The sequence below is a fragment of the Crocodylus siamensis genome, chromosome 5 (genome assembly GCF_052110815.1).
Source record: "Crocodylus siamensis isolate JL-2025a chromosome 5, ASM5211081v1, whole genome shotgun sequence".
Classification (NCBI taxonomy): Eukaryota; Metazoa; Chordata; order Crocodylia; family Crocodylidae; genus Crocodylus; species Crocodylus siamensis.
The window spans coordinates 27699545-27718195 of NC_143399.1; the positions used below are offsets into that span (position 1 = coordinate 27699545).

The 18651-nt window shown below is 43.9% G+C and overlaps 1 protein-coding gene across 1 annotated transcript; it reads left to right on the plus strand.

The window, feature by feature from the left end:
* Positions 1-9630: 9630 nt before the first annotated feature.
* RPF1 (ribosome production factor 1 homolog) lies at positions 9631-17925 on the plus strand. Its single transcript, XM_090048722.1, has 9 exons — positions 9631-9830; positions 9995-10051; positions 11728-11808; positions 13298-13393; positions 14478-14631; positions 15601-15683; positions 16395-16576; positions 16660-16786; positions 17644-17925. Exons 1-9 carry the CDS (start codon positions 9654-9656, stop codon positions 17683-17685), a joined length of 999 nt encoding a protein of 332 aa, XP_089904848.1. The 5' UTR covers positions 9631-9653; the 3' UTR covers positions 17686-17925.
* The last annotated feature ends 726 nt before the right edge of the window (positions 17926-18651 follow it).

Sequence of the window (18651 nt, forward strand, 5' to 3'; positions counted from 1 at the left end):
CCTACCAGTGAGTGAACGTGGAAGATGGCATGCGACGCGCATCATAGAGACCAACTGGCAGTTTTGGAATGGTGTCTCAAGGCGGGCTTTGGCTTCCTCAAAAATGACCCGCACATCACGACAAGAGACATGCTCAGATGGGATGGGCTCCACCTTTCCCCTAAAGGTAAGCATGTGTTTTCTTCTAGGCTGGCAGATCTCCTCTGGTGGGCTTTAAACTAGGCTCGTTGGGGGAAGGGGAAGACGAGGGTGGAGAAAGCCTTGGACTGCTAAACCAAGCAACACCCACAAGTACAGTCCAGCCTAGACCAACAAGCGGAACATATACACAGGTAAGCAACAGGGGCCAGGGTAATGCTGAAAGTGGGGGCCAGTGCACACATCCACAGGAGGCCTCAAATGCCTCTACGCAAACGCTTATAGTATGGGAAACAAGCAAAAGGAACTTACCCTCCTGCTAGCTGACACCAACCCAGACATAGTGGGGCTCACTGAAACATGGTGGGACCCAATGCATGACTGGGCGGTGAATATCAAGGGGTATGTAAGGCTGCACAGGAGGGATAGGGCAGGGAGGAAAGGTGGGGGTGTGGTGCTCTACATTAAGGAGGAATACCCATCCTCGTCAATTAGCAAAGAATCAGAGGAGGGGCACTCTGAAGTGCTCTGTTAGAATACAGGGCAGTCAAGGGGAAAGAAATGTAATGGTGGGGTCTATTACAGACCACCCAACCAAGGGGAACAGCTAGACCAGGAATTCTTAAGTCAGATCACAGAGGTAGCTAGGTCAAAGCATGTGGTCATCATGGGTGACCTGAACTTTCCAGCCAGTCCTGACTGCTCACGTAGGTTCCTATCCAGAATGCAGGACCTCCATCCAACCCAGGAGGTGCACAGCCCTACCAGGGGAGACCCCTTGTTGGACCTGGTGCTGGCCACCGGCAACGACCTGGTGAGGGGTCTGCAGGTGCTCGACGACCTGGGTGACAGTGATCATTGCCTGCCGGAATTCACCATCCAGAGCAAGGTGGCAAAGGCCTACAGCAAGGCAGCAGCCCTAGATTTCAGGAGGGCTTCAATGAGCTAAGAAGAATAGTCGGGGAAGCACAGGTTCATTAGAGGCAGGTCCTGTCAGACCAACCTGGTGGCCTTCTACGACCAGATCACCAAATCCTTAAGTGCAGGGGTAGCAGTGGACATAGTCTTCCTGGACTTTCAGAAGGCCTTTGACACTGTCTCTCACCCCGTTCTCATTAAGAAACTGGGGGACTGTGGTGTCGACACCCACACAGTCAAATGGGTCGCCAACTGGGTGGAGGGCAGCACCCAGAGAGTGGTGGTGGATGGGTCATTTTCGACCTGGAGGCATGTGAGCAGTGGGGTCCCCCAGGGCTCAGTCCTCGGGCCCGCGCTGTTCAACATCTTCATCAGTGACTTGGACGAGGGGGTAAAAAGCACCCTGTTCAAATTTGCTGATGACACTAAGATGTGGGGGGATGTGGGCAGTCTAGAAGGGAGGAATAGGTTGCAATCTGACCTAGACAGGTTACAGAGGTGGGCAGACGAGAATAGGATGGGATTCAACACCAACAAGTGCAAGGTGATGCACCTGGGGAGGAAGAACGAGCACCATACCTACAGGCTGGGGAACTCCCTTCTCGTAAGTACAGAAGCAGAAAAGGATCTTGGAGTCATCATTGATGCCAAGATGAACAAGGGCCGGCAGTGTGGGGATGCAGTCAGGAAGGCCAACCGCACCTTGTCATGCATCCACAGATGCATCTCAAGCAGGTCCAGGGAGGTGATCCTCCCCCTCTATGCGACAGTGTTCAGGCCACAGCTGGAGTACTGCGTCCAGTTCTGGGCGCCGCACTTCAAGAGGGATGTGGACAACATGGAGAGGGTCCAGAGGAGGGCCACTCGCACGATCAGGGGACAGCAGGGCAGGCCCTACGAGGAGAGGCTCAGGGACCTGAACCTGTTCAGCCTCCACAAGAGAAGGCTGAGGGGGGACCTGGTGTCCTGTTACAAACCAGTCAGAGGGGACCAGCAGGCATTGGGGAAGTCCCTGTTCCCCCCAAGCACTGCCAGGAGTGACCAGGAATAATGGTCACAAGCTGGCAGAGGGTAGATTTTGGCTAGATATCAGGAGGTGCTACTTCACTGTCAGGGTGGCTAGGATCTGGAACCGACTTCCAAGCGAAGTGGTGCTGGCTTCTACCTTGGGGGTCTTTAAGAGGAGGCTTGACAGTCACCTTGCTGGGGTCGTTTGACCCCAGTACTCTGTCCTGCCATGGCAGGGGGTTGGACTCGATGATCTGCTCAGGTCCCTTCTGACCCTAGGAACTATGAAACTATGGAACCAGAGATGTACACAACAGTATAACATAAAAGGGGCAAACAATTCCAACACCTTGAAAACCATTCAAACCTATACCCTTGCTCTTGTTAAGCATCCTCAGACCCCATAACAGACTCATACTTTCTGAAAACATCTTGGACAGAGACTGCGTAAAGACGTACATGGTTATTATTTCCCTTATTTAGGATACAGTCACAGGCGTTCATCAAGTTCAGCAGATGAAATTGCTAAGTTATTTTAGTTTCCTTCTTGTGTAAATTAGATTTTAGATGGAGCTGGGGATGACTCCTATATGTGATGCTTATATAATACATTTCATGTTGTTCTCTGACAGTGTGAAAAAGGACAGGTCGCAGAGTGACACAAAAAAGGGACTGATGCAAGAGATGGCTAGGAGCAGAGTGCTCTGCACCACTAGGATATATGGTTCTCTGGCTTTGGAACTGAATGTAGACCTCGAGTGTCAGCATTCCTCTGTGGTCTAGCAAACAATTGTGAAACATGCTAACAAATCATGAGTCTCATCCTCTGACACAGTGGTTCCCAAACCATGGGTCACAACCGGAAATGGGGACACAACATCAGCAGATGGGATCTCAGGGGTGGGGCACTGTGGGTTGGGAGTGAGGGGCCATGCTGAGGAAATGGGGTCATGCTGAGGAAATGGGACCATAAATGGGGTCATGCTGAGGAAAAGTTTGGGAAGCATGTAACGGCTGGTCCCCCACTCCTCATAAAGGGTGACAGCCATGGGTCTGTAAGCTTAAGGGGCAAAGATCTGTGGATGCAAAGAGTACTAGCCCTACTTCTAATCCCAATTGGGACCAATATAGTTGCAAGGATTTTTCTCTTTTTGGTTTGCTTTTTTAAACTTAGGACATTTCATTAAATAAATAAGACCAAGCAACTTCAAGAACGCTAAGGTTGCAAAGCCAAGTACTCAAAAGTACAACTTTCTTTTGGCTCCTTTTACACATACCTAAGATCAACTTTTAATTACATGATCACATTATTTTTCCAGGACCCTGTGAAAAGTTTGAACTGCGCTCTGGAAATGGACAGGGGCTGCAGCAGGTAGAGTAGTATTGTCTGTAAGATCATTTCTTCATTTGTTGCCAAAGTTGGAAAGTACCAGTATATACTGAATGCTGTAGGGACTGCAGGAGAAATATGGGCTTATAGTTAAACCAACTAAATGCTACCCTTGAGATCTGGACGTTATTCCTCCCTGTACCATAGTTTTCCTGTGTGATGCTAACCTTTTCACAGAGGGCCACTAATTAGGGGTTCCTCATTTTCAGGTCTGATTTTCAGAAGTTCTGAGTACTCACAACTGCAAGTGAAGTTACCTGAAGCTGTGATTTGAGCTTAGAGTGCTATAAAAATGCCATAAGGATTTGTCTGTGGTTGTCACACATTGACACCCAAAAATATTGTAGTAAACGTTTCTGACAGATCTTGACTTGGCAAATCCTTTTCTGCCTCTTTCTGTCCTGTCTATAAAACAGCCCTAAAAAATAATCTCATCTCACAAAGATGCCAAAAGCCTAATTTATTGTATTACAGGGATGAACACCATAGAAAAACCTGTAAGAACATGAATAATTCTGTATGCAGGGGTTGAGAAACACGGGACTTGCTAACCTGTAAAACCTGGGGGTATAGGCTGAATGACATGAATAGAAAGTGCATCTCACTGAGCACTTCTTGCCCATTGAATGTGACAGGGGCTTCGATGTGGCTGAAAAAAAAATGTTACAGTTAAAATGTAGGGGAAATATTCAAAAGTGCCTAAGGACTAGATCCAATAAGTCTAAGTCTAAGCACCCAAGTCTAAAATTGAGAGCCTACATTCCATCACCCTCACCTTCAACCTGGAGGCACCTTACGTTTTGATTTTAAAGTCCCCAGTATGACTGCCTGGGGTGGGACTCCTGCGCAAGTCCAGAAATGCCTTGTCTGATTAGCTCTGCCCCACTCTCATTCCTACCCCCAGTCAGATTTTAGAAACTACGCGTTCCTCCACCTGAGAGCCTTGATCCAGTAGACTGTCTCAGAACACACCTAATACATACGAACAGGGTCAGACCCCCTTCAAAATGCAACCCAATGGAGCCAAAATCTACATACCTTTACTTTTTTCAGAGAGCACCCTTAACCACCAGGCTACAGAGTGGTAGGGGGCACTCTGTTTCTACTGAAGTTGTTCTACATGAAGAAAAATGTTCAAGATGCATCAGGCCAGAAAGAGAGAGGGAAACAGCAGGTTAGAGCACTCACCTGGGAGGGAGAGATCCACATTCTGGTCTGCTTTATACCATGGCTGTTTAATGCCAAATGCAGAAATGTGGGAAGCAAGAGCTTGATTCCAAGACTCACCCCCTCCATGTGTGTATCTTAACCACTAAGATAATCATGCTCCCTCTTTCTGACCCAGTGACAGCTTTTCTGCACTGTGGGACAGCTTGAACAGGAAAAGCAGAAGATAACCCCTGCTTCAGAACAGGCTAGAGCCTAGCAGTTAGGTTGCTCTTCAGGGAGGTGAGAGGACACATTGATCACAGTGAAGATGGGGGGTTTTTTTTGACTGGGTGCAGTGGTGTTTCTGTCAGTACTTAGAAAACTTAGATTCCCAGTTAGAGGGTCATGCTCCTCTGCTCAGGGCCATACTGATGACTAAATTTGAGATCAGGAAGGAATTTTTCTTCTAAGTGAGACTGGTAGGGATCTATTGCATGGGGTACTGCATGGTCCTTTTCCTCTGAGCACGTATTAGGTCAGTGTTTCCCAACCAGGGTGCTGTCAGAAATGCACAGGTGTGCTGCGGAATTTTGCCATGGCAATGAGCTACAATAGGTATGAGGATGGGAAATGCCTTAACAGGTGTGCCGCAGAAAATATTTATTACTGTAAGTATGCCTTGGGCTGGAAAAGGTTGGGAAACACTTTATTAGATTACTTCTCTATCAGACCAGTAGTGATGAGCAGTGCCCCTCATCTCCCCTGCTTTAATCTATGGCTTGCTATCAGCGTTCTTGTTTCTGGTTGTGTACCTTGTAGTCATACATGAAGAAAGCAATGATTTTGGGAAACCCTCGGTGAATGGTTAAACACAGGGGACTGGACTTGATAAGCCAACAGGACCCTTTGGGTCTTATGTGAGTTAATTTAGGGCACAATTTCAAGCCAGGTCTTCCACATTCTGCATGTGTGCACCTGCCGCTGAGGTTCTGGATAACAGGAGAGGGAGGCACTCACTGAACACTGCAGAAAAGGGGGTAGCATTAAGCCATTAAGTCTGCTGTGAGAATGCTTACTGATTAAGTATATGAGTGTTTAGCTAATCAACATCATCAAAATTGAGGTGCTTCTGAAGATGCTCAAAAATAGACCTTTAGGCACCTAAGGAGCTTTACTGGTGAAACTGAGAAGTCAAGGAATTTTAGGCATCTCCACTGCTGTCAGCCAAGAGTAATTTCACACCCACAAGTTTGGGTTTAGGAATGGCTGAGGTTCCACTAGCTCTGTGGATGAAAATTGATTGTATATTCCTTCTCTTTTCTTTCTGCTAGCAACTTTGGGGTTTACAGCAATGCTTTGATTCTTTCTCCGTGATGATTTAACAATTCTGTATACTCTTGAAGAGGACCTTCTCAAAAGCCTTTAGAAAATCTGTTGCCTCTTTTATCCTCTATTTATCCCCTATTTTATTTGACAAATTCGAGGAAATCTAAGAACCTACATTCCCAGATACATTGGTATGTTAGAGTGTTATTTTTCCAGGATAGCTTATTCTTTCTACTGAATCTCCATCTCAGAGATTTACCTCAGAATGGAAATAAGAGTAAATAAAAAGAAAAAAACCAAACTGGTAGTTTTCTAATCCTTTTCAAAGGATTCCCTCTTAACTGTAGGTTTTTATCCATTAATCACTTGTTTGCTGTTTTAAACCTTATTTTTTAACCTTATCCTTGCATTTATTTTCTCTTTAATTCTCTGTAAATACTTTCTAGCGTAATTTTCTTTCCCTTGCTGTAGACAACCTCCTTTTAACCTAACTCTAAATCACTTCCAACTGATTTAGCATTGGGGTAAAAATGCCTGACTTAGAGAATTTTGCCTATATTACAGCTGCAACTCTTAATAACACCTGTGCAACTCAACTGGCAGTAATGCACCGATATTTTTTCCTAAAAATACCCTAAAGACACATTCTGTCAAACAGACATTTCTTCCATTATGGATTCTCAACTGGCTATTTAATAGAGAACCCAAAACAAAAACTCTTGATGGTTCTTCTGCTTACTACAAGACCAAAAGCTTCTTCCCCCTACTCTGTTCCCCCAAGAAAGTAAATCTGCTGACATAAAGGCATGAACTGTAAACTTTTCCACAAGTAGGGACTATTATCTAGAATTTATTGCTAAGATCAGCACAAAGCCTTAAGACCAAAGAAACATATGGGTGACAGAACCCATGCACAAACAGGCTCAGAGACTGATAGCCTCTCTTAACAAATGTATGCTTAGTAGGAGTTTAATTATTTTTAGCGTATTCTTTTATTAAAGCATTCTATAATTGTACCCTTATTTATGTTATTGTCATCCTTATTAGGTACACAAAGTAATTTTCGTGTGTTTGCAGTTATCATTGTTGCATATCCTCAGCTCCAGGAAGTTTTTATATTAACATAGCTCATTGTTGCCTTGGAGGTTTTTTGGAAGGAAATCTTAGAGATGTCAGTAGTTTATCACTCCCTTTTGCTGGGAGCGTTGCAAATCAGGGGGTTTTCACATAACGTGCTTTTTCACACGTAGGCAACACACTTCACGTTACCATCTAGCAATCAACCTGTAACCATTCCAACAAAAAACCCACTGCAAGCCAAGAGGACAGGTTCATCAGGCTCAAATGTCCTAACACACTTGCTAATAGAAATTACTTAACCACATCAAATAGTTTTTTGTTCCTATAAAACACTCCCAATTCCTGCCTTCTTTTCCTAACATTTAATTGAGATGACTTACCAGGGTAAGTGATCATAAAAAAGTGTTGTCCTGAGATTAAAAGATTAGTATTTTTTTTTATTCCCATATCCTTGTGGGAATATCCCATCTCTTTTTTTTCAACCCCAACGTTGCATTGCCTACGTATGAAGAACCTCAAGCAATGAAGACTGGAAAAAACTCTTTGATTATGATGTTTGTAGCAACCATAGTTTATGCTGAGTATTTGTTCCTATATGTTATTGTATAAAGGCTTTTGTTAACCAGTTGCATTTCCACCTGGGGTAATGAAATGAGAAAAAGCGTCATTGATAACTGCTGCTGCAGATTCTACTTCAATTGGTTCACAACCTAAAACATTTTATTATGGCAGCAGTCAAAGAGATTTTTACTAGGGAAAAAAAACAAAAACATGTCATTAATTAAAAACAAAAACACCTACCACTCTTTGGATGTAATGAGGAAAAATACAGAAAGCATTAGGGCAGCACAGGATTTGGCTTTTCCTGGAACCCCCAGCAATGAATATCACTATAAAAGAAACTTGTCCCTGAGAAACAGGAAACAAATAAGGTATTTTCTCTTGAGAGATGTGGGGTGTAGAGATGCATAATGAGGGACTTGATTTCTCTCTCTCATTTACACCAGCATTAATTAGGAAAAACTATCTGAATTATGCTGCTATAAAAGCAAGTTAAGAGACAGGAAAATCAGGTCCTAGATGTGTAGCCCACGTCCTTTCATCACCTTTTCCCATGATCCCAGATGCTTATATTCAACCTACAGTGCTGGCTTTCGTTAGTAGATACTCCAAAGCACTGTAAGTAAAATATATGTAAAAATTATGAAATATGTATCAGATTTCCAAACAATTCTTCAAGAGTCATATGGGAGAAGAAAGGACTTGTTTGGTCCTTGTCTGGCTCAGAATCTGTCCTCTCCTTACTCTGCAGTTTGAGACTAAAGAAGACTCAAAGTGTGAAAATTCATTCTAGGTGTACAAAGTCTGAATATTCAGGCCATTGGTGATGCATAGGGGGTGCAAGTGGATGCACATGCACCCCCTGAACTTGATGGTGCACCACCTGCGAAAAGGCGCTGCTGATGCTGCTAGCAGTACCTGAGGGCAGTTGCCGCTCACCACCCCACACCCCTGCCACTGTCACCACTGACTGCATCTGCAAGTAGTCCACAACTGCCGCTGGCCACCACCGCTGCTGGTTCACACTCCCCCCAGCCGCGAACTGCAGCTGCCTGCGGGAGCTCCCTGCTTGTCACCGTCACGCTCCTGCTGCCAACAGCACCACTGCCACCTGCGGGAGCTTGCTGTGCCCCCCCAGCTTCCAGGGGCTTGCGGCATTCACAATTCAGGCTCTGCAAAGGTGGAGTGTACTTCAGATGTACCCCTAATCAGAGTGCAAGACTGCTTGTTGTAAAGTGACCCTCCCAAACACAGTGTTAGCCTTTGGCCTGGGAGAAAAGGAAAAAACAAAAAACACTTGCTGGGTTCTGAGGCCGCTGGATCTATGCAAACACAGACAGCTCCAGTCTGCACTGGCCTCACAAATGCAGGTGAACAAGACAGGTGACTGCTCTGCCTGCCAACTCCCAGCAAAAGCCATTATGGATAATATGAGGCATGGATGGCCAAGATCAGACTCCCTTTGGTGACAGACCACCACCCTGAGCGCCTGCACTTGCAGGCCCAAATACCAGTGAGAATCAGAAATTAGGTCATCACAGAAACTGGGGTGAGAAATGGCTCATATTTGATAGGGGTGCAGGTTGTAGTTCAGTTGCTCTAACGACACAGGGAGACACGGTTGTTTGGGTGAATCTTTGATTAGACCGATTGCAGATACTTCCTCACCCAGACAAAGGGTATTTCTGCCCGAAAGCTTACAAGGATTATTTTTTCCAACTGTTTGGTCTAATAGCAGAGATCTGCTTTACCCAAAGAACCTTCTCGGCCTCATATTTATTATAATTACATAGATACACGCATGTGGTTTATCTAGTGCTACACAGACCACATGTATTTGTATTTGTACGTGTATGTAAATATATTTTGCACACACGGATATGCACAGTGCTTATCCGTGTGGCCACGCCCTAAACCCTTCCATCCGCGCAGGCGCACAACCCACGGGCCCGCAGCCTCTTCTAAGCAGGCGCAGCTGCGATTACGTCAGCTGGGGCGGGGGAGGCTAGAGTCCTGCCCCGGAAAGGAAAAGGGTCTGGGCGGGGTCAAGGGTGAAGGGTTATTTCCGGTTGCGCGCGGCGGCATGGCTGGTCGAGGCGAGCAGGGGACGAGGTTGTGTGGAGTGGCGCCGGGGCTTGCCGAGGATCATGGAGCAGCCCCGGAGCGGGTTCTGTTCCCGCCCGCGTTTAGCGTGTCCGAGATCAAGAACAAGCAGCGGCGGCACTTCATGTTTCTGCGCTGGAAGCAGCAGCAGAGGAAGGTAGGACCCCGTCCCGCCCGTGACGTCATGCAGGGGGGCGGGAGCCTCAGGATTGGGAGGGGTGGTTGGGATATGGCAGGGGGATCCCACCTCCTCTCCCCTGGCCACAGAGATGCAGCTGACCTCACTTCTTAATTCCTGCCTCATTTCTCATTTCTGCTCAGGAAAAGCTGGCAAATAAGAAAAAACGGAAGAAGGAGAGAGAGGCGCTGGGAGACCAGGCAAGTGATGGCGGTTTGCAGCCCTCCTTGGGACCCCTTCGCCACACCCCAGTAGCTTACTGCTACTACTGCTGCTGCCTCATGCAAGTAGTGCAGCACCCAGGCTGCCATGGCCTGTAATCGGGACACCTTTTCCTCCCTGCTTTGGAGGGGTTTGGTGTTATTGGCCTGCCCAGGCTGGTAGGGTGCAAACATCTCCAGATGCAGCATAGTGTTAGTAGTGTTGTCACATGGTTGAGGCATCGGTTAAGTAGCGTGGGTCTATGGTATTATTTGGAGTTAGTGATTTCCCGCCCCCCCCAGTCAATTTGTAAACTTCTGGAAAACTGGATATGTTGTTTATTTAGTTTTTTGCATGAATACAGTGGCTCTTAGGCAGCAAGCTTGTGATGCAGTTACTATAAGAGTCTTTAAAGTTTGCTGCAAACTGCAGCATTGTGAGTAACTCTGAATAAAACAAATATAATACGATCACCTATGAAGGATAAATGAAAGTTATCTGTTGCTAAAACCAAGTGACTCTTTTTTTTCCATGTTTCTGGATGCTTAGTGGCAGCTGGAGAAGAACAGTTGATGTTTTTTGTCTCTAGCTGCTCCCAAGCTGCAGTTAGACAAAGAGTCTGTTTCATGAATGAGTTTAATGCTACGCAAACTTGCAGCAGGGCTGTGGTGCTGTTCTTTTAAAACAGGAGTGTTAAACTCATCTGGCCTTGCAGGACAAATGAATGGTTCAGGGCCAGCCCTGTGGACCAGATTGGGCCCATGGACCCCACCAGCATATCAGATCCAGCGCACGCAGTGCCGGGTCCAGGGCAAGTGCCATGATGGGCACAGCTTGCAAACAGAGGGAGCACTGGATCTGACAAGTGGGAGGCCCATGGACCCCCGCCTCTCATGTTTCCTCTTCAGGAGGAGACTAGACAGATATTTGGCTGGGGTGATATGACCGCGGCACCCATTCCTGCCCAAGGCAGGGGGTCGGACCTGATGATCTGTTTAGGTCCCTTCTGACCCTAAGCACTATGAAACTATGTTGGATTCAGCACCCAGTCTGGGACTGCATTGCAGGTGGCAGTCTAGCCAGTCTAGGACCTGTACTTCACACACCTCAGCCAGGAGTGGCCAGAGCTGGTGCTGTGGGCAACATAGTTCCATACTGGCTGCTGGGCTGGTTCAGCACATGCTGCATGGATCAACTTTAAAACCCATGGGGCTCCATGGGCCAAATCATTTACTTCCATTTTAAAGCCACGGACAGTAGTTTGGAGGTAATAGAGGGGAAAGAAATGAAGCTGAAGCATGAAGAATAAAGCATAGTAATAGAAAACAACTTCATATGAAGTTTAGAGCCCTCTTTCATTCTTGGCATAAAATTAATTGGGTTGAATAGTATGACAGTGTTTTGTAGTTTGTGTTTGGGGGGTTGTTTTTATTGTCAGACTCATGGTAATCTGTTCATGATGAGGGAGTTAGTATCACTGGTACTGGTTGTGTAAAGATAGTTTTGCTTTCAGCATTTTAAAAGTTTATTGCCAAAAATTGACAGGAGATTGTAGAATTGAGCGAGCATATTGCTTGGCTGAGTATCAATGTGAAAATGTCTTGCATTTCATGTTTAAAAAGGAATCTAGTTAATGTGTTTATATTATTAATAAACAAATGTACATTTATTTAAGGCACCACCAAAGCCTGTGCCAAAGACAATTGAAAACCAAAGAGTTTATGATGAAACAACTGTGGATCCTAATGATGAAGAGGTAACTTAACTGTGTGGTTTCATGTGTTTAAGAAATTGTACTTCCCTCCAAAATATCTGCTAATGAGTGTAATTAAAGTCTGTTTCTGTGTGTGTGTGTGTGTGTGTGTGTGTGTGTTGTGGCCTTGGATCCACCACGATCCGCTGGCTGGGAAATTGGCTCCGTGGTCAGACCCAGAGGGTTGTAATTGATGGCAGTCACTCATCATGGTGCCCTGTGACCAGTGGGGTCCCTCAAGGCTCTGTCCTGGGACCCATCCTGTTCAACATCTTCATTAACGATGTGGACATTGGAGTCAGGAGTGGACTGGCCAAGTTCGCTGATGACACCAAACTTTGGGACAAAGCATCCACACCAGAAAATAGGCGGATGATCCAGGCTGACCTGGACAAGCTCAGCAAATGGGCAGATGAGAACCTGATGGTGTTTAACACCGAAAAATGCAGGGTTCTCCACCTTGGGAGGAAAAACCTGCAGCATCCTTATAGGCTCGGCAGTGCTACGTTGGATAGCACTACAGAAGAAAGAGACTTGGGAGTCAGGATTGACCACAAGATGAACATGAGCCTGCAATCCGATGCTGCGGCTAATAAAGCGACCAAAACGCTGGCTTGCATCCATAGATGCTTCTCGAGCAAATCCCGGGAGGTCATTCTCCCCTTGTACTTGGCCTTGGTGAGGCCACAGCTGGAGTACTGTGTCCAGTTTTGGGCTCCACAATTCAAAAAGGATGTGGAGAAGCTTGAGAGAGTCCAGAGGAGAGCCACGCGCATGATCAGAGGTCAGGAAAACAGATCTTACGATGACAGGCTGAGAGCCATGGGACTCTTCACCCCTGAGCCTGCGCTTTTTCCAGGCTGATCTGATGGCCACCTATAAGTTTATCAGGGATGCTCACCAGGATCTGGGGGAACGTTTGTTCGCCAGAGCGCCCCAAGGGATGACTAGGTCGAACGGTCACAAACTCCTGCAAGACCGTTTCAGGCTGGACATAAGGAAGAATTTCTTTACTGTCCGAGCCCCCAAGGTCTGGAACAGTCTGCCATTGGAGGTGGTTCAAGCACCTACATTGAACATGTTCAAGAGTAAATTGGACGCTTATCTTGCTGGGATCCTATGACCCCAGCTGACTTCCTGCCCTTTAGGCAGGGGGCTGGACTCGATGATCTCCCGAGGTCCCTTCCAGCCCTGATGTCTATGAAATCTATGAAACTTGTAGGTATCCACCCCATTTGTTCCATTCTGAAACTGGGTTTTTAAACAGATATACAGTTCAATGGGAAATAAGTTTTTTCTAAAAACAATCATTAAGCAGCAGAAAGTTATCAGCTGCATGACTATCAATCCGTGTGTGTGTGTGTGTGTAAGTTCTGGCTTAATGTTATAGTTGCGGTTTTGCCATTGACTTCAGTGGCACCAGAATTTGTTTGGCGTGTACAATTTTTTCTAGAAATAAAATAGAGTGGATTAAAGCACTTTATATTTCTAGGTTGCTTTTGATGAAGCTACAGATGAATTTGCACCTTACTTCAATAGACAGACGCTTCCCAAGATTCTTATCACGACATCAGACAGACCTCGAGGGGTGAATACACTTATATGAAGCTTGTACTTTTTTTCCTGTTTCTCTGATTTCTTTAAACTTATTTAAGGGGGTCTCTGTGATCCAGGTGACTGTTAATGGGATAGAGAGGCTTTCATATCCTGTTTGATGAGAACTTGGATCCAGTAGTTACCTAAGCCAGCATATTTGTGTTGGTAGTCTCCACAGAGAGGCAAAGGACTGAATGAGCAAGGAAAAGTCTTCCTTCTAGACTAAGTGGTTCTTCTGAGGCAGGGTGGAAGCAGAGTGTGGTGCCACTGTTTAAGCTTAATTTTCTTTGTGAGTTGCTCGTGCTTAAAATCTAACAAAGCTGCCTGCTACCCACACAGTGTTAAAGTGATATCATTACATAGGAAATAGGAACTCCTATCTGGGATTCTTTCAGTTATTTTATTTTATGAACTTGTTGGCTCTCATAATTGGTTGCCTCTGACCCTAGTCTTGCAATAGGAACTTCATGTGCAGACCCTTGTGCCAATACCTGGCATGGGCTGGGGCCATTCATGATTTTCCCACAGTGACACGCCCTTTTTTTAAATATCATAGTTTAGGGTTTCATAATCCAGACTATCTAAGGGATTTGGGGACAGGTGTTATACTAGAGAGAGACTTTTTCAGTGCTTTAATTGACTTGATTTTTTTTTTTTTTTTTTTTAGTGTAGTATCCCTTTAATACTTCGTTTTCTTATTAATAGTGAATAATAGCGTTACCAGTTTTATGCTTGGTGATGAAATGAACAGTTCTCATCCAAAAGGAGGAAGCTGCTCCTTGCTTCCAAAAATGTACATGCATAGATAAAAGATGAACAGTATTATTCAAACCTATAATGCAACAGAATATCAGGTGAAAGTTCTTGCTTGCTCTGTTGTTTAGGTGCCATGTTCAATTTGTAATGTTTTACTTTGGAGCTAAGGTGGATCACTGAGGAAGAAATGTTTTATCCTTTTTAAAAAAAAACCTAGATACTTGAGTGAAATAGAGGGAGGCATTTGCAGGAGTAACCATTTTTTACATCTTTTTGGTTTGCTCTCTTTCAAAGATTGCAATCTAATCTTTGTTTTGCAGAGAACAGTGAGATTCTGTGAACAGCTGTCTTCCATTGTACCCAACTCACATGTTTACTATCGAAGAGGGCTTGCTTTGAAAAAAATTATCCCACAGTGTATTGCAAGAAACTTCACGGACCTAATAGTTGTTAATGAAGATCGCAAAATACCCAGTATCCTTCATAAACTAGAAGCAGTTTCTTCATGTAGTAGGCTCTGGTAGCTGTATATGACTAAGTTGGCACCAGAAAATGTAAGGAGAAATGTATCTGGCTAAATAGTATGCTAGATCTCTCCCATATTATTATAAGCTCCTTTTCTCTTCATTTCACCATGGCTCTAAGTTGAGGTAGCATCATTTTGTTTATTTTGTCCTTTAGAAGTGCACAAGCCAAATATAACCTACAAAGCTGTAGATCAATGATGCAGTTGTAACTGGCCCAGGAGCAACATGAGCAATTACTGTTAATCTGGGAGCCACAAAATAAATACATCCCAGATAAATGGTTCAAAGGAAACAAGAGTATGCAATTGAGATGGCAGACGGGCAATTTCACATGCCTGTCACTGTGCGTCCCCACCCTGGGCACAGTACTGATTGACTGAGGGGGCCCTAGCGGCCCCACTCATCACCACTGATTGGCCAAGAGGGCTACCTTTCATGCTGCCTTGCCCTTCTGTTGATAGGTGGAGGTGGGGCAGAGCTGTATAAAAAGGCAGCACTCTCAGCCAGTCAGTGGTGGAGGGAAGAGGGGGTAGCCACCATCTTGGCTGCTTCCCTTTGTGCCAGTAGTTCTTCCCCTGCCCCACTGGGTTGCAAGGCCAGGCCACAACAGCTGCTGGCACCCACTGGGGAGCCAGCATTTTATTTTTAGAACTCTTTCCCCGCCCCAGCGATTTCCATACAAAATCACAAACTTCCATTTTTTTGCAGGAATTTTTTTTGCAGTTTCTGCAAAAATTTATGAAATTGTAATTTGAGTGGGTCCCTAAGTATGGGTTGTACAAATGATGTATTTCCACTGTAACACTGAATGTTTCTGTAACCAAAATTCATATTTCTTTGTAAAATGTTTTTGATGTAGCATGTTTAAACTGCACACTGGATTATTTTTATCTTCGTCTTAACTCAAGATGAACAGACGGTCTTGTTTTAAGTCATTTGCCTGATGGTCCAACTGCTCATTTTAAAATGAGCAGTGTTCGTCTACGTAAAGAAATAAAGGTGAGGTTGCTTATCTCTTGGATAAAAGTGAAAATCCAATATATGCAGGATCCAGATTGCTTAAAGGATTCTTCTTCTACCACACACTTTTTCCTCCCTCTTTCTCTCTGCATGCTGAGGAAGGTTCATCCTTGGTGTGTTGTCCGATTTTTGTTTTGTAAAGATGATAGTAATTTGCTGGTTTCTTTAAGGCTAAGTTTTTCTTGCTGCTGAAGGAGCATTAGTTTTTTTCAGTTAATTATTTCTGTGATGTGTTCTTGCAGTCATGGTAATAACATTATATAAAACTAATTGTGTACCAATTCAAGACACTTCCCCAGATTGTATAGATATTATTTAGATTAGAGTGCTGTCGCAAGGAGCAAGCTGTAATGTTTTGTCTGAATTACCTATCACCACAACACTTCCCATAGGATATTTATTTAGTACATGAAGCTATAGAAGAGAATAATATAGTAACTTATTCAAGAAAGCTGCCTTTATCATTTAGTATTTAAGGTTCCCACATATTACCAAGTGATGGTATGTACATGATACCTATACTTCTGTGTATAACACGCACACAAAAAAAAAGGGTTTTTTATAGCATTTTATGAGGATGATAACATCACTTAGCTCTGACTCCCCTGTTTTTGATGTTGGTAACTAATACCTTTTAAAAACTCTGTATTTATTTTGTTGTTCTCTTGTAACTCAACTTCTTCATTCCAGCGAAAAGGGAAAGAGCCCACAGAACACATACCTGAAGTAATCCTGAATAATTTTACAACACGACTGGGACATTCTGTTGGTCGCATGCTTGCCTCTCTCTTTCCACATGATCCTCAGTTCATTGGAAGACAAGTTGCTACGTTTCACAATCAGCGGGACTATATCTTTTTTAGATTTCACAGGTGAATTTTTCTAAAATTTTGTAAATGGCTAAGGCATCAGTCCTGCAGCAGCCCATCTGATATGTTTTCCTTTGACTCTGCAGGTATATCTTCAAGAGTGAGAAGAAGGTGGGGATTCAAGAGCTTGGGCCACGTTTTACCTTGAAGCTAAGGTCCATTCAAAAAGGAACCTTTGATTCCAAGTTTGGAGAGTATGAGTGGATTCACAAGGTATATTTGACATAGTGGCATTGGGTACCTCGGGTATACTTAAACTCTGGCATTCTGAAATGCTGCTACAAATGGTAGCCTATTATGAAGTATGGAAATGAGTCAAGTGAAATATTGAAAACTTTTTTTTAAAACTGCAAACTAGAAATGTTTTGTGTCAGCAGTAAATAAAAACCTAACCAAACCCAAGAATAATGAATGTCAATATACTTTGATTCTGTATTAGCGAAGTGTAGTTCAAGTTCTACATACTTGATTATAGAAGTATGCTGTGGTATATTTTGTAAAGTTCACTGAGATCTGACCTTTTTACTGCAGCTTAACTAGATCTTCTTTTTTTTTTTTTTTTTTTTTTTAAGCTGCATATAAGAATTAATAATGAGTTTAAGTTTGATGCAAACACTTATCTCCCATATCTTCTATATGGGAAATAAGCGTTTGCAATGGAAAGTTAAACTAACTCTTATGTAATTTTTAATAAACTGAAAATGGTAAAAAAAATCATATTGAACCACTCTGCTACCTTTTTTACAATGGAGTTATACTTCCAAGTTTAACAAGATTAGGCAACATTAGCCACAGCTGCAGGACTGGTACTCTGTCTTCTTTTTAAACAAAGAAGGGAATTTATCTTTTATGAGTTTGAATAATGCAGTAGCTGAACTGTCTTTTCCCCAGTTGCTGTTACTCAGAAGCTGAACCAAGGCATTTTTATGGTGGAGCAGCGATGCCATTTGAAATAGACGCAACTTTTTCTTCGTTACTGTTTTTACTATATTTGCATATATAATAAAATGTCCAGTATAAGATAAGGTCTGCTGTTGCATTAACTACCAAATGTTTTCTTTACATTTCAGCACCGTGAAATGGATACAAGTAGAAGAAAATTCCATCTATAATGGGAAGTGTTCTGGTTTACCTGATGATGAATAGGAATACCAAACTGCTTTTGAACTCTTTGCACCAAATTAACAAGTTTGGAGCCCTGGATCCTGTCATCTCCAATTTAGTAAGCAGTGGTGCTCATTACTGAGCATTATTTTTACAGGTAGACAAAAACGCATTTTCAGACTTTCCTGTGAGCAGATGAAGAAAGATGTCTTTTCAAATGAGCATAAACATTTGACTCTTAATATTAAAAGTGCTAGTGCCTCTTATTCAAAACTGAGAAGCTCTTCTGGAATACGAGTAGGTTGCCATATATAAATCATTGTCTTCATTGTGACTTGCCTAAAGGTTTTAGGGCCAATACCAGTGCAAAGTTGTAAATTTTGTAATAACAATTTGTTCTCAGAGTAACGTGGTTGGGTGTTGGTTTGTAAGGTGGCTAAACTCGGACTTTGCTTGCAGTTAAACAGGTAAGATATTAACACCAGTTCCTTTTTCTCTAAACCCATGGGCCAAATGAGTGGCAGAGGGCCAGTCCATGGGCTGGATCTCAGACCCTGTGCTCCAGGATCAAGCCTAGACTGGGCATCACACCACCCCTGCATACCAGAATTGGGCCTATGGGCTTCATGCTGCCTCTACCCAATCCTGCATCCTAGGATTGAATCTTGTACTGCTTCCAGCTAACCCCACATACCAGGCTCCACACTGTCCTCTGCACTACCACTGGCTGGATGACATATTGCCAGGGGCCCAATCTGGCCCGTGGGCTGGGAATTGAACACCACTTCTCTAAACCATGCACTTATTACCCTTACAGTACCAATATTCTACCAAGAAGTTTCAGGTTCAACTTAACTAGTCAGGAAAAAGGATTTAAAGTTCTTTAGCTTAAGAAAATCAGTTGCATAAGTGTTTAGACATCGCCTATTTAAGTATCTGTCCTTACAAACCAATATAATAAAGTAAGAGTCTTT

What these genes read in the sequence shown, in the direction of transcription:
- RPF1 (XM_090048722.1), top strand. Translation starts at nt 9,654, where the DNA reads ATGGCTGGTCGAGGCGAGCAGGGGACGAGGTTGTGTGGAGTGGCGCCG. An exon ending in GGAAGCAGCAGCAGAGGAAG is followed by an intron (nt 9,831 to 9,994) that starts GTAGGACCCCGT and finishes ATTTCTGCTCAG; the next exon opens with GAAAAGCTGGCAAATAAGAA. An exon ending in CATCAGACAGACCTCGAGGG is followed by an intron (nt 13,394 to 14,477) that starts GTGAATACACTT and finishes TTTGTTTTGCAG; the next exon opens with AGAACAGTGAGATTCTGTGA.